Source organism: Dama dama, chromosome 6 (genome assembly GCF_033118175.1).
Source record: "Dama dama isolate Ldn47 chromosome 6, ASM3311817v1, whole genome shotgun sequence".
Classification (NCBI taxonomy): Eukaryota; Metazoa; Chordata; class Mammalia; order Artiodactyla; family Cervidae; genus Dama; species Dama dama.
In genome coordinates, this window is record NC_083686.1 from 25,881,352 (window position 1) to 25,895,336 (window position 13,985).

The window sequence follows — 13,985 nt, forward strand, 5'->3', positions numbered from 1 at the left end:
ATATTATTGGATTTTTCCTTGAAGTAACACACTCCTTTGTTCATTTTTTAAAAGAAAATATCTGCTGAATACCCCAAGTCTGAGTAGTAATAATTTTTCTATCAGTTTTTCAAGTAATAATGTTCCATGAAGAAAGTGGCTAGTTTAGCTTGTAACTCAACCAGCTACACAAGTGCTTTTCTTAAGACAACCATTGCACTTTGATTTGCAGTGGAGGTACCTTTTCAGGGGTATAGATTTAATAATGAATATATATATACACACATATATATGTATATATATACTTACTGTTCCATCAGGGACATTCTTAAACAAAACTGCCCCTCCCCAACTTAAACTTGAGAATTTGTGACTAGGAAGAATATAATAAACTTTGTGTAAGGTTTGTAAAGTTTTGTACCTCTGTAAAGTTTGGTGCCTCTGCTTCAATCTTGGTAAGGTGCCTGCAGTTTACCCCCCGTTGCTTTTTATTTCATCAAATGTCAGCATGGTGAAAAAGAAGTCACCTTCATACTAAGATAAGAGCTTTGATGTTATGAACCTCCTGGAAGATTTTCAGAGATCTCCAGAGGTCCGCAGAAACCTCATTTCTCATTTTGAATAACACAGTCTAGTTTAATGCTCAAATCTTAAAGATAAATATCTTGAACATCAATTTTTTCCCAGATTTATCTGTTTCATACAGTCTTATCAACAAATGTATTTTTATGTAGGTTTCCTCAGGAACTGCAGTTAAAAGTACAGAAAGATGCCAGAAACATTTCTTTATCTAAAAAATCTCAAATCAGAAAGAAGGAAAAGGAAAAGGATGAGTCCTTGGGTGAAGAGAGAAAAACACTTGTGGTACAGGTAAATTTCCATGTTTTAAGGCATATTAAACTTTAAATTTAATATATCCTTAAATTTGAGGGGGGTATGGGATATTGAAGATCTTAAAAGTTTCCTGAGTGGTTAACAAGTTCACGTTTAGATTAGTTATAAAAATGTATTTTCTGTAGACATTACCTGTTTTAAAAAACATCTTAGGATTCCTATCATGTACTGAGTGCCTCCTGTACTCAAGTCTGTACAACAGGGCTTGTCGGGAAATCATACTCATCCAAGAACATTTAGAAATGCATGTGCACACTCATATGCAAACACATAACACTGTTTTTTCCCCTTAGATAATAGGAGAGAGAAATATAATTTTTAGAATTTTATATAAAGTAGAGCATTTAAAAATTGAGATTTGGGTACTCCATTTATTTGAAATTTACTTTTCTTGGTAAATTATCCAGCATCTGTTCTCAGTAAGATAATTCAAATCTACCACCAACTCACTCACATTTTCTCAAATGAACCCAAAGGAGAAAGAGGACTCAATTTTGTGTTCCCTGACTCTTGAATACATGAGAACAAAAGTCGGCATGCTTGAGTCCTCTTTCATGGTTTTCCACTGAAATATAATTGGATATGTGTATACCTGCTTATGTGTATGTATAATTTTTTTAGAAGTTACTTATTTTTGACTGCGCTGCTCTTCTTTGCTGCATGGGGGCTGTCTCTAGTTGCAGTGAGTGGGGGCTACCCTCTGGTTGCAGTGTGTGGGCTTCTCACTGCCGTGGCTTCTCTCATTGTGGAGCATGAACTCTAGGGCATGAGCTCAGCAGTTGCAGTACTTGGGCTTCCGTAGTTGTGGCGCACAGCCTTAGTTTTGCCCCTTGGCAGGTAGAATCTTCCTGAATCAGGGACTGAACCTGTGTCTCCTGTATTGGCAGGCAGATTCTTAACCACTGGACCACGAGGGAAGTTCTGTGTACATATCATTAAGCCTGATATATATATATATATATATATATATATGTCAGAGCTAGTGTGAGTTGCATTTTCATTTGAAATAGGTTTCTGACTGAGAATCCCAGGTTTAGTTTTAATTCCATAGGTAGAATGAGAAAAACCGGAGCCCAAGATGGTGATCTCTCTGAAATTCTGCTTTTGCTGACAAGTACCATGGGAAAAGGTTATTTTTCCTTCTCCTCAGATCATTAATGTTGTTAACATTTTATAACAGGATACCAATGCTGATCCCCAAATTAAGGACTCTAAAGTATTTAAAACAAAAGGACCAAAAACAGATGGAGAAAAAGTGGAAAAAGCGAGTCGAGCTTCAAATGCCAGCTGTCTCAATGACAATGGGATGAGCCCCGTCAAAATAGTGCCTTCAACGAGCCTCCGAGATGGCAGCAATGGCAGCGTGGACCAAACAAGAAATCCAGGCATGGCGATTCCCCCACTCACACACAATCTTTCTGCAACAGCTCCCACTGTTACTTCTGGAATGGGAACTATCTCAGGAATTCAGAGTTACAGGTATGAATTAGGAAAATAAGAACAAAATGTTCTTGCATATTTACAAGCTGCAAATATTTATTAGTCCAGCCACTTGCATTATTACTCTTAGACTTCTGGATACTCTTCATTATTTTTTTTTTTTAATTATTTATTTGGCTGTCAGGTCTTAACTGGCAAAACACACGATCTTTCATTGCAGTGCACTGACTATCTAGTGGTATCATACCAGCTTTAGAAGGCACACCTCAGTAGTTGAGGTGCACAGGCTTCATTGCTCTGTGGTATGTGGGATCTTAGTTCCCTGACCAGGAATTGAACCCACGTCCCCTGCAATGCAAGGCAGAGTCTTAACCACTAGACCACCAGGGAAGTCCCTGCTATTCCTTCTTGTCAGGTTGCTGTTTCAAAAGACTTCTTGGCCAATGTGACGAAAATTATGAGCGTTTGATCAAAAAATTTACCGAGTCCTAAGAAAATAGAGTTGTATTATTTAAGGTGAAGAGACTCTATAGCTATTTAGTCTAATAACACAAAAAGAGGTTGTCATAATAAAAGAGATAATTGGTTTTGCATATCTGCTGCTGCATGGTGTGGCTGTGGGCATTTAGTAGTACAGTTCCGTTCAGTTCAGTCCCTCCCTCAGTCGTGTCTGACTCTGCGACCCCATGCACGTCAGGCCTCCCTGTCCATCACCAACTCCCAGAGTTTACTCAAACTCATGTCCATTGAGTCAGTGATGCCATCCAACCACCTCATCCTCTGTCATCCTCTTCTCCTCTTGTCTTCAATCTTTCCCAGCATCAGGGTCTTTTCAAATGAGTCAGCTCTTTGCATCAGGTGGCCAAAGTATTGGCATTTCAGCTTCAACATCAGTCCTTCAAGTGAACACCCAGGACTGATCTCCTTTAGGATGGACTGGTTGGATCTCTTTGCAGTCCAAGAGACTCTCAAGAGTCTTCTCCAACACCACAGTTGAAAAGCATCAATTTTTTGGTGCTCAGCTTTCTTTATAGTCCAACTCTCACATCCATACATGACTATTGGAAAAACCATAGCCTTGACTAGATGGACCTTTGTTGGCAAAGTAATGTCTCTGCTTTTTAATATGCTGTCTAGGTTGGTCATAACTTTCCTTCCAAGGAGTAAGTGTCTTTCAATTTCACGGCTGCAGTCACCATATGCAGGGATTCGGGAGCTCCCAAAAATAAAGTCAGCTGCTGTTTCCACTGTTTCTCCATCTATTTGCCATGAAGTGATGGGACTGGATGCCATGATCTTAGTTTTCTGAATGTTGAGTTTTAAGCCAACTTTTTCACTCTCCTCTTTCACTTTCATCAAGAGGTTCTTTAGTTTTTCTTCACTTTCTGCCGTAAGGGTGGTGTCATCTGCATATCTGAGGTTATTGATATTTCTCCCAGCAATCTTGATTCCAGCTTTTGCTTCATCCAGCCCAGCGTTTCTGATGATGTACTCTGCATATAAGTTAAATAAGCAGGGTGACAATATACAGCCTTGACGTACTCCTTTTCCTATTTGGAACCAGCCTGTTGTTCTATGTCCAGTTCTAACTGTTGCTTCCTGACCTGCATACAGGTTTCTCAAGAGGCAGGTCAGGTGGTCTGGTATTCCCGTCTCTTTCAGAATTTTCCACAGTTTGTTGTGATCCACAGCCAAAGGCTCTGGCATAGTCAGTAAAGCAGAAGTAGATGTTTTTCTGGAACTCTCTTGTTTTTTTGATGATCCAGCGGATGTTGGCAATTTGATCTCTGGTTCCTCTGCCTTTTCTAAATCCAGCTTGAACATCTGGAGGTTCACGGTTCATGTATTGTTGAAGCCTGGCTTGGAATATTACTTTCCCAGCATGTGAGATGAATGCAGTAGTGTGGTAGTTTGAGCATTCTTTGGCATTGCCTTTCTTAGGGATTGGAATGAAAAGAATAGGCAATAAATTCGATTAAACTGCATGTCACTTGGTGGTAGTTTTTTGTTTAGTCATTAAGTCGTGTCCAACTCTCTGCAACCCCAGGACTGCAGCACGCCAGGCTTCCCTGTCCTTCACTCTCTCCTGGAGTTTGCTCAAAATCATGTCCGTTCATGTCACTTGGTGTTGGGTCATTTAATTTGATGCTTGAAAAAAATAATTACTGCTGATTCTAACGTAAATTTTTGTTTTTGTTTTTGTTACAGAGTGGATGAGAAAACCAAGAAGTATTGTATTCCATTTGTTAAACCAAATAAACATTCTCCACCAGGAGCTTATAATATTAATGTGACCACATTGGTAAGTGAACTGTTTTCAGTGGTAGAAGAGCAAGCATTAGTCATTTCTAGGTTTATTAATATTAAACATGGTAGTGAAGAACTGAGAGTTTTGTTGGGAGACACATCATGGTGTAGAAACTTAACTATGTATATATCATCCCAGCCTGTCAAAGTCAAGTTTAAGTTTTATAAATCTAGAAATTTAAATGCAAGATGTTATTATTATATAGAATGGATAAAAAACAATGTCCTACTGTACAGCACAAGAAACTATATTTAATATCCTGAGATAAACCATAATGGAAAGGAATATAAAAAAGAATGTATATATAACTGAATCATTTTCCTGTACAGGAGAAATTAATACAACATTGTCAATCAACTATACCTCAGTCAAAAAGATGTTATTAAAATGACATCTATTTTAATTTTTTTTGGTAATCATAAATTTTCTTAACTTAATGTTTGGTAATCAGTACCTTTATAGCGTAGATGAAAAGGTTAAATTATCTTATCTCACCCAAATCAGATTTCTGGTAGAAGTATTCTATTTACTCACTTAACAGATATTTATTATCTATTAAGCAGAAAACACTGGAGAAGAATAAGTTAATCTGTGTTTTCAAGGAGCTCCTGGTCTAGTAGAGAATAAACAAATTAAAACATAGTGTCAGATTGCAGTAGTAGAATCATGTCAGGGTTCACAGGTCTTCTGAAGGTTTAGGGAGTATTATTAGGCCAGAAGGCTTTTAAAAAAGTTAAGTTGAATCATCATTGCTTTTCCACTCAAAACCCTCTGTTGGCTTCTTAGCTCTGAGAAAAACCAAAGTGCTTTCAGGGCCTTTTGGTCCCTGAGTGATTTACCCTTGCCACCCCTCCGTCCCACTCCTGGCTACTCTCATTTTTGATCACTCCAGTCCATCCAGCTTGGTGGGTTGGTGGTTAAGAATCTACCTGCCAATGCAGGAGTCACAGGTTCGGTCCCTGGGTTGGGAAGATCCCTGGGAGTGAAAAATGATAACCCACTCCAGTATTCTTGCTTGGGAAATCCTATGGACAGAGGAGCCTGGGGACTCATGGGTTTGCAAAAGAGTCAGCCATGACTTAGCAACTAAAGTCCAATCACATTGATTTCCTTGCTATTCCTAGAACGTGGCTAGACATGCTCCCACGTTTGAGTTTTTGCACTTGCTGTTTCCTCTCTTTTAGAGTATCCTTACCCCAGATAATCCAAAGAAATTGCTTTCTCTCCCTCTTGACTTCCATAAAATCTTACTGTGAAGTCTCAAATATTTTAACTCATTTTGTCTCCTATTATTTTCTCCCCTCCCCTTGTTTAGTTCCCCATCCCTGATTGCCTCACATGACATCCTCTGTATTCTCTTATTTATATATTGTCTGTTTTTCCCTGCTACCCCTTTCCCTGAATGGAAACTTCCCAGGAGGGATTTGTACTTTCTTTGTTTTTATTACTGTTCTGCCCCACACCTTGAGTAGTGTCACATGCATTTAAACTGCTTAAGAAATGTGGTGAGTGGATTCTTCTGCCAGGAACGGGGAGGTATGGATGTATATTTCCAAGGGAGTATTTTTCTCATGACTTTCCCTTCTCTACCTCTTTCATCATCCTCAGAGCTGAAAAGTATACCCTTCTTTTCCTATCTCTCATGATTGAGACATTGCATTTATTTTTCTTTTAACTATTCTTAGCCTATAATTTCTGTATCCATAGTACTTTCCTTGTTTTTTTTTTTTTTTTGCTATACTCTGCTCATTTATTTATGGATTTTTTTGTGTGTTTTATATTCCTGATCTGCTTTGGAAGACTATTTTAATCAGCAAGGCTTCTCAAAGTAGCTGGCTTCTTTTCAGGCATTACATAATCAACGGTGGCTGATAATTTTAGATCTCATTTCTGTTTATCTTCCTTTGGAACAGGGACTCAAGAAAGGAGGTAAAGATTAGTGGGGAGAAGACCCATGGAGTCTTTTCTTAATGAAAATTAACAGAGGCAGAACTCAGCATACACTTTCTTCAACTTCTAGGTTGACTATCAATACCCTTCTCCCATGCTTTGTACCCTGATTCTGAGATGTAGATAAGTATATTATTATAAACATCTCTTATGTATTTTAACTTGTCACTTTTTGAGTATACAAATCTAGTAGTTTGGACTCATTATTTTATTTTATTGTTTTTTACTTGCAGATAGTTTTTTTTTTTAACTAATTATTTTATTTTATAGTTGATTTGAAACTTGAGGCTTAGCACTTATTCTTTTAAAAGAGTAAATAGAAACATCTCAGATAAAGAAACTCAAAAGTTCACTACAGGACTTCTGAAGACTTTCTGGGAGGCAGGGTAGTTCACAGAATATTAAACTCAAGACATCTGGAACCTTAAGGGCTTGACACTGTCATTATAGTCTTTGTGTGTATATTTCACTGTTTATATATGTATGTGTATATACATGGACATACATATGATTTCATCATCTATATGTGGTTTTTTCCTTTTAGCAAATCATATAATATCTCTGTATCATCTGTTCTGAAAATATGGAAAAGATTGTAGAGTCTCTGTGTTTCTTAAATGAAACAGATTGGGAAAATGTCAAACTCACAAAGGTGCAGAATTGAGGTGCTACTTCTGTTCTTTATTATTTTTCCAGACTTTATAAAATATGAAGTAATAGTACTAAGAAAGATTAGGAAAATAATTGGAATAATAATTTTATACTTTATACCTTAATAAAATGTATTTCTAGGAAGATAATATCGTTTGCTAATGCTGAGGAGGGAGACAAGGACAAATGTAAAAAAACGAGTAACAAGATTACCATTGGGAAAGTGAAAAATGTGCTAGGAGATGTGATCTGTGACAAGATGAGCTATTCCCAATTCAGGTGTCAATAACAACTATATGCATAAAAGTCCAGCAAGTGTCATAAGGCCTGACCTTGCTGGCCTGAAAGACCAGGACACTGATGCCCATCTTTTAACCTTGTGATGCTTGCCAGAACTTAGACTGACAGTTGGTGGAGGAAGGAGAAACTCAGAGCAATCAAGCATCCCACTTGTTAGCAATTTTAGTAAATTAGGAAGAGATTTGAAATAAATAGGTGAAGTTGTTTCATTTGTTATTAGTGTTCCTCAAACTTTATATTATTCCAGCTTTTGAATTCCATAAATTTTAAGATATGAATATAGTAGTTATGAAAGGGGACAAGCTTACCTGGAAGCTAATTCATTTGTGTTAACCATTCTGATGATATTAGGTTGCTAGTGAAAAGAGCCTACTTCAGGCAAATAAGAAAAGAAGGGAATACTCAAAGACAGATGTCCGTTTGCCTGAACTAAATTATAATCATCTCCCTGAACTAAAAGCCCTGGAAGGCATCGGTATGTTTATAATGCTTTTACTATTTCAGCCTTTTTGTATACATTATTTAAAATGTATGTTAAGTAAACTAACAATATTAAAATTTTTAGTAACTTTACATATTTAAGTATGTGAAAATGTAGACTTATGTACAATAACTACAGACTGAGGGACAGATATAGAATGTGAAAAACTAACAAAAATGTCTCATTTTCTCACTCTGTTCATGGTTATTTTTGTCTAGCTCGGAATTCCAGGCTAATAAAGAAAGAGAACAAAAATCTTTCAGAATCTCGAATTCCGTCTCTGGCCACAATTGACTTGCACACCCCCAGTATCGCCTTACAGCAGGTACAGAAATACTCTCTGTAGGTTTCATGGAACTTGGGTTTCTTTCATACTTTCTTTTGGGCTTCCTGGGTGGCTCAGTGGTAAAGAGTCCGCCTGCAGTGCAGAAACTGCGGGAGATGTGGGTTCTATCCCTGGGTGGGGAAGATCCCCTGGAGGAGGGCATGGCAACCCACTCAATAGTCTTGCCTGGGAAATCCCGTGGACAGAGGAGCCTGGTGGGCAACAGTCCTTACGGTTGCAAAGAGTCAGACACAACTGCAGTGACTTAGCACGCATACTTCCTTTTAAAGTGTCATATGGAGAGTTTGCTTTTATGGATTGGGTAGGTTTATTAGTGACATCTGTAAAATTTGTATGTTAAATTTTATTTTATGATTCATTGCATTAAGCACCCTTATTACATATATATTTACATAAACATTTCCCAGCTTACAGTGATCAGTTTTTTATAGGTTAAAAAATTGTGTGTGTGTGTATGTAGCCTAGCTGTGGCTTTAACATACCTATTCTTTATTGTAGCTTATGGCATTTCACTGCAATAATACCAAACTTATTAATATTACCCATCTTTCAAAGAGTTAAACTCTGGAATTATTTTTATCCTCTTAAAAGGTATTGTTTATTTGACACTTTTCCCTAGGGCAATCTGTTCCATCCATGCTAGAGATTTTCTTTTTAAATTTATTTATCTTAATTGAAGGATAATTGCTTTATAGTATTGTGTGGGTTTCTGCCATACATCAACATGAATCAGCCATAGGTACACATATGTCCCCTCCCTCCTGAACCTCACTACCACCTCCCACCCCATCCCACCCCTCTAGGTTCGTGCTAGAGATTTTCTATTCCATATAGTCTTTTTCTGTAATTTCTCTTATCTCTCCAGAATATTTACATTTCTGCTACTTTCATATCAACAATAGTCATATCCCTAAGAAAACTGGCAAACTTTTTAATCTCTTGGGCCATCCATAACTAGCTGCAAACTTGAGACATGTATCACTGAATTTTTCCCTTTACTTCTTTTTTTCCCCCCACTTTTCTTCCTCAAACAAGTTTTTACTTCTGCTTGCTGCAACTTTTATTTTGGAATTCTCCATCCCGATTGTTTAAGTATCTCCATTTCCTAGACAGCCCCTGTATGTACCCTCCTCCTCTATGTGGGTGCTTTTTCCTACTGTTACTCCTGAAATAATTTGTACAACTCTGCAAACAAGGGGAATGCTATTGCTGAGGATAACAAATTACAGAGGCAGTTACTGAGTGATTCTGAGAAAAACATTTATAGACGGCTGTTGCTTTTTGCCTTATCCCTTGCCAGCCATTTCGGGAGCAACATCATTAAAGCTAAACAAATTCCTATTGTGTGAAGATGAAGCATGGCCACAGATTTTATTTTTAGGAACTACAGTGTTGCGGGAAATTCCTCGTATACTGCGAAAGTTAAATGTAAAGCAGATTTTAAAAGCAAAATTTCCCACTTGCTCTTTGTGAGCACATTATTGTTCAAAGCACTTTTGGGATCAACACAGCTCAATCTTGTTGCATTGCAATGGAAGAAAAACTTTAGCTGCCTTCCCCCTTCTTCAATATTTTTCTTTCTCGTTCTGAACTAATCGTTTTATATTTGTAAACTGGTTCTGCAGTTTTTCCTCTCAGGTTATTTCTTCAGCTCCCATTTGCATTTAAAATACAATGAAAGAGAAAGTAGGTGCATTGAAAAAGCACAGGTTAACACCAAAATAACATGAATTTATGTGTGGGAAATCTAGGTGGGAAGAGACCCAGCTGGAGACGGAAAGCCAAGGGCCTGCCTTCTGAGGCTGTGACCTGCCTTGCACCCTTACTTTATGGTGTTCATCAACGCACTGAACTACAGAACATTTTCACATTTATAAAAGTCTGTTGTATACCTTCTGGAACAATCTGTAAGATAGATTCTATAAGTGAAGTATTGCTTAATCCACGGAATCTGTCTCCAATCCCTCACCCCCCCCCCCATGCTTACACATCTTATATTTACAGACATAACTTCAAATTTTTTTCCTCTAAGCATTGTATTGGGTATTCTTTAGATACTTTATTATTAATTTGTAATTTAATTCCATGTGGTCAGAGAATATACTCTGTATGATTTTGATTTTTTTAGATGCATGGAGATGTGTTTTATGGCCCAGCACATGGTTTGTCTTGGTGAATAAACCTTATTCTCTTAAAAAATAATGTATATAATTAGTTGTTGGATGTAGTGTTTTATAAATGTGAAATTCGACTAAGGTTGATAGCGCTCAAACATTGTATATTCTTGATTGATTATTTTTTTGTTTAGTTCCATCAGTTCCTGAAAGACTGCTATCAAGATCTTTCACTATGATTGTGGCATTGTCTATTTTTCTGTTTATTTTTGCATGTATTTTAAAAATTCTGTTTTATTAGGTAGACACGTTTATACTTGCTTTGTCTTTCTGATACATTGTCCCTTTTATCATTTTGAAGTGTCTCACTTTATCTCTCGTGGTGCTCTGTACCTCAAAGTCTGTTTTATCTGAGATTAAAATAGTCACTTCAGCCTGCGTGCGTGCTGAGTCACTTCAGTCACGTCTGACTCTGTGCAACCCTGTGGACTGTAGCCCACCAGGCTCTTCTGTCCATGGAATTTTCCAGGCAAGAATGCTGGAGTGGGTTGCTATGCCCTCCTCCAGGGGATCTTCCCCACCCAGGGATCAAACCCACGTCTCATATGTGCTGCTCTGGCAGGTGCGTTCTTCACCACTAGTGCCACCTGGGAAGCCTTCACTCCAGCGTACTTACAGTTACTTGTCTCCATAGTATATCTTTCTATCAATACTTTCATTTACTTCCAGCTTATCTGGTTTTTATGTTTAAAGTGTTTCTTTTGCCAACAGCAGATAAATTAGGATCTTCCCTTTGTATCCATTCTGTCAATTCTGATTCTTTTAAGTGGAATGTCTGTTTGTTTTCTATTTCTGCTAACAAGTTACTACCAATTTAAAACAATCTCCATTTGTTACCTCACAATTTCCATAGATCAGAAGTCAAGGTATAGCTGCTGCTCTCCTTATGAGCCTCATTAAAAAAAAAAAAAAAAGAGTCTCATAGGCTGAAATTAAGATATCAGCAGGACCGTGTTTCTCTCTGGAGGCTCTAGAGGGGGAATCCGTTTCCAGTCTCATTCAAGTAGTTGGCAGCATCTAGTTCCATGTAGTTGTGGGACTGATGTCCCGTTTCCTTTCTGACTGTAACTTGGTGGGTTGTTCTCAGCTTCCAGAGGCCATTCACATGGCTCATGGCCTAATTCCACAGCCTTCAAAGCCAGCAACTGTGGTTGAAACTTTCTTACTCCTTTGACTCACTCTTACGTCATCTGCCTCACCTGTCTGACGTTCTTCCGCTTTTAAGGGCACATGTGATTCCTTGGGGCCACCAGGATAGTCTATCTGAGGGTCAGTTGAATTGCCAAATTAATTTCGTGTGCAAAGTTCTTTCACAGCAGTAGCTAAGTGAGTTTGATTGACTAACCAGGGACAGATACCTTAGGGGAATATCTTTAGAATCCTTCCTACCACTGAATATTTAGGCCAATAAATATTAATATGATTATTCATGTGTTTGGATCTAGCGCTATCTTTTATTAGTTGTTTTTTGTTCCTCTGTTTTCCCTTTCCAGTCTTATTTTGTATTTAAATATTTTTAGTATTGGCTCTTTGGTGATAATCTCTGCATTATTTTTTAATGAATTCTCTAGGGATTACAGTGTATGTAACTAATTTTTTTGTAGTCTACTTAGAGTAAGTATTGTATCACTTATAAAATGTAGAAGGTTTCCAAACCTATTTCTCTTCCCCACACCTGAACTTTATGTTAGAGTTAGCGTATATATTTTATTCACATACATAGAAAACCTCACTACACTATGTTATCTTTTTGCTAAAATAGTCGTAAGTATTTTAAACAGTTTATGCAAATAAAAGTAGTTTTCTATGTTTACCTAGCTACTGACTTTTAATGTTGTTCTTCCTTCTTTCTTAAAGATTACAGTTTTAATTTCTGATATTATTTTCCTTCTGTCTGGAAAACCTCCTGTAATGCTTTTTACTGAGCAGGTATGATAATGACAAACTCTTACTTTTCTTTCATTTGGGAATGACATTATTATTTTGCCTTCTTTCCTGAAATATGTTTTCACTGGATATAGAACATGAGTTGGTACATTTTTTAAAAATAAATTTTTCCTCTAAGCACTATAAAGATAATTATTTCTCTGTTTTCTAGTCACTACAGTTTCTGGTGGAAAATTATTAGGTATTTGAATTGTTCCTCAGTATGTAGTGTTTCATTTTTCTCTGCTGCTAAGTCACTTTAGTCGTGTCTGACTCTGTGCGACCCCAGAGACGGCAGCCCACCAGGCTCCTCTGTCCCTGGGATTCGCCAGGCAAGAACACTGGAGTGGGTTGCCGTTTTCTTCTCCAATGCATGAAAGTGAAAAGTGGAAGTGAAGTCGCTCAGTCGTGTCCTACTCTTAGTGACCCCATGGTCTGCAGCCCACCAGGCTCCTCCATCCATGGGGTTTTCCAGGCAAGAGTACTGGAGTGGGGTGCCACTGCCTTCTCGGTCATTTTTCTCTAGCTGCTTTCAATGTCTAAGCTTTGTCTTTTGTGTTCATTAGCTTGAATATCTTATGTTTGGGCATAGTTCTCTTTGAGTGTATCCTTCTGAAATTTGCTGAGCTTCTTGAATCTGCGAACTGATTTCTGTTACCAAATTTGGCAAGTTTTGGTCATTATTTCTTCAAATATTTTTTTCTGCCATGATTTCTTTCTTTTCTCGTTATGAAATTCCAGTGACTTATATGGTAGGCCTTTTGGTAGGTTTTTGTTTTGTTTTGTTTTTACAGGTTCCTGAGGCTATTCACCTTCTTCAATCTTTTTTTCTGTTTTTTTCAGATTGAGTAATATCTACTGATCTATGTTGCACTTCCTCACTACTCTGATAGCAGGGCTTGCCCTTTGGGCAAAGTCACAGTGGTGAAAATCAAACAAAACTGGAAACTTACTCCCACATGAAGGGTTGTATCTCCAAGTTTTGACTCTTGTCCTTCATCCTCAGTTGTTGTTTTTTTTTTTTTTTTGTATTTTTTTCCAAAGGGTTTTGATTCATTTATTTTTTTGATAGGTAGTAAACATGGGTTACAGCAGGTTTACATTGCCCTGGCACTTCAGAAGTATCATTTAGCATATATATCAACAATGAGGTCAAAGAGTATGATGAAGTCATTACTTCATCTTTTTCTGTATAAGCAGCTTGAGCTATCCATATGAATAGTTAGTCCTAATCATCTGATGTTTGAACAAGAATTGGGATGTGGGGGAGGTAGGACTTTGGCAATTACTGAGAATCTGTTATGTTCAATTATTAACTTCTAGGTGTCAAAGTCTCCCCTGTCAGATGATTCAGAGGCTGATTTGCCTCCCGTGGAACACCAGCACTGAGTGTCCTGTCGGTTCTGAAATGGGTAGGTCTGATTTCTCACACTTGGAGCTGTGTTACCCTTCATGGGAAATGTTTTGTGTTAATAGCTTGTTAAAGCTACAGATTCTCAGCCAAAATATTCTTCCATGTTTGGCTCTGTGGGAACT

General features: G+C 37.6%; 1 protein-coding gene across 2 annotated transcripts in view; it reads left to right on the forward strand.

Moving 5' to 3' along the window:
• CDKL2 (cyclin dependent kinase like 2) overlaps window positions 1-13,985 on the forward strand; it is a 50,448-nt gene that overhangs the window by 33,450 nt on the left and 3,013 nt on the right. For both annotated transcript variants that reach the window (XM_061145778.1, XM_061145777.1), the window contains 6 exons: window positions 714-849; window positions 2,054-2,352; window positions 4,522-4,615; window positions 7,874-7,997; window positions 8,222-8,328; window positions 13,773-13,861. In XM_061145778.1, the coding sequence (XP_061001761.1) occupies window positions 714-849; window positions 2,054-2,352; window positions 4,522-4,615; window positions 7,874-7,997; window positions 8,222-8,328; window positions 13,773-13,838 (826 nt within the window). In that variant the 3' untranslated portion in view covers window positions 13,839-13,861. The remainder of the gene's footprint in view (window positions 1-713; window positions 850-2,053; window positions 2,353-4,521; window positions 4,616-7,873; window positions 7,998-8,221; window positions 8,329-13,772; window positions 13,862-13,985) is intronic.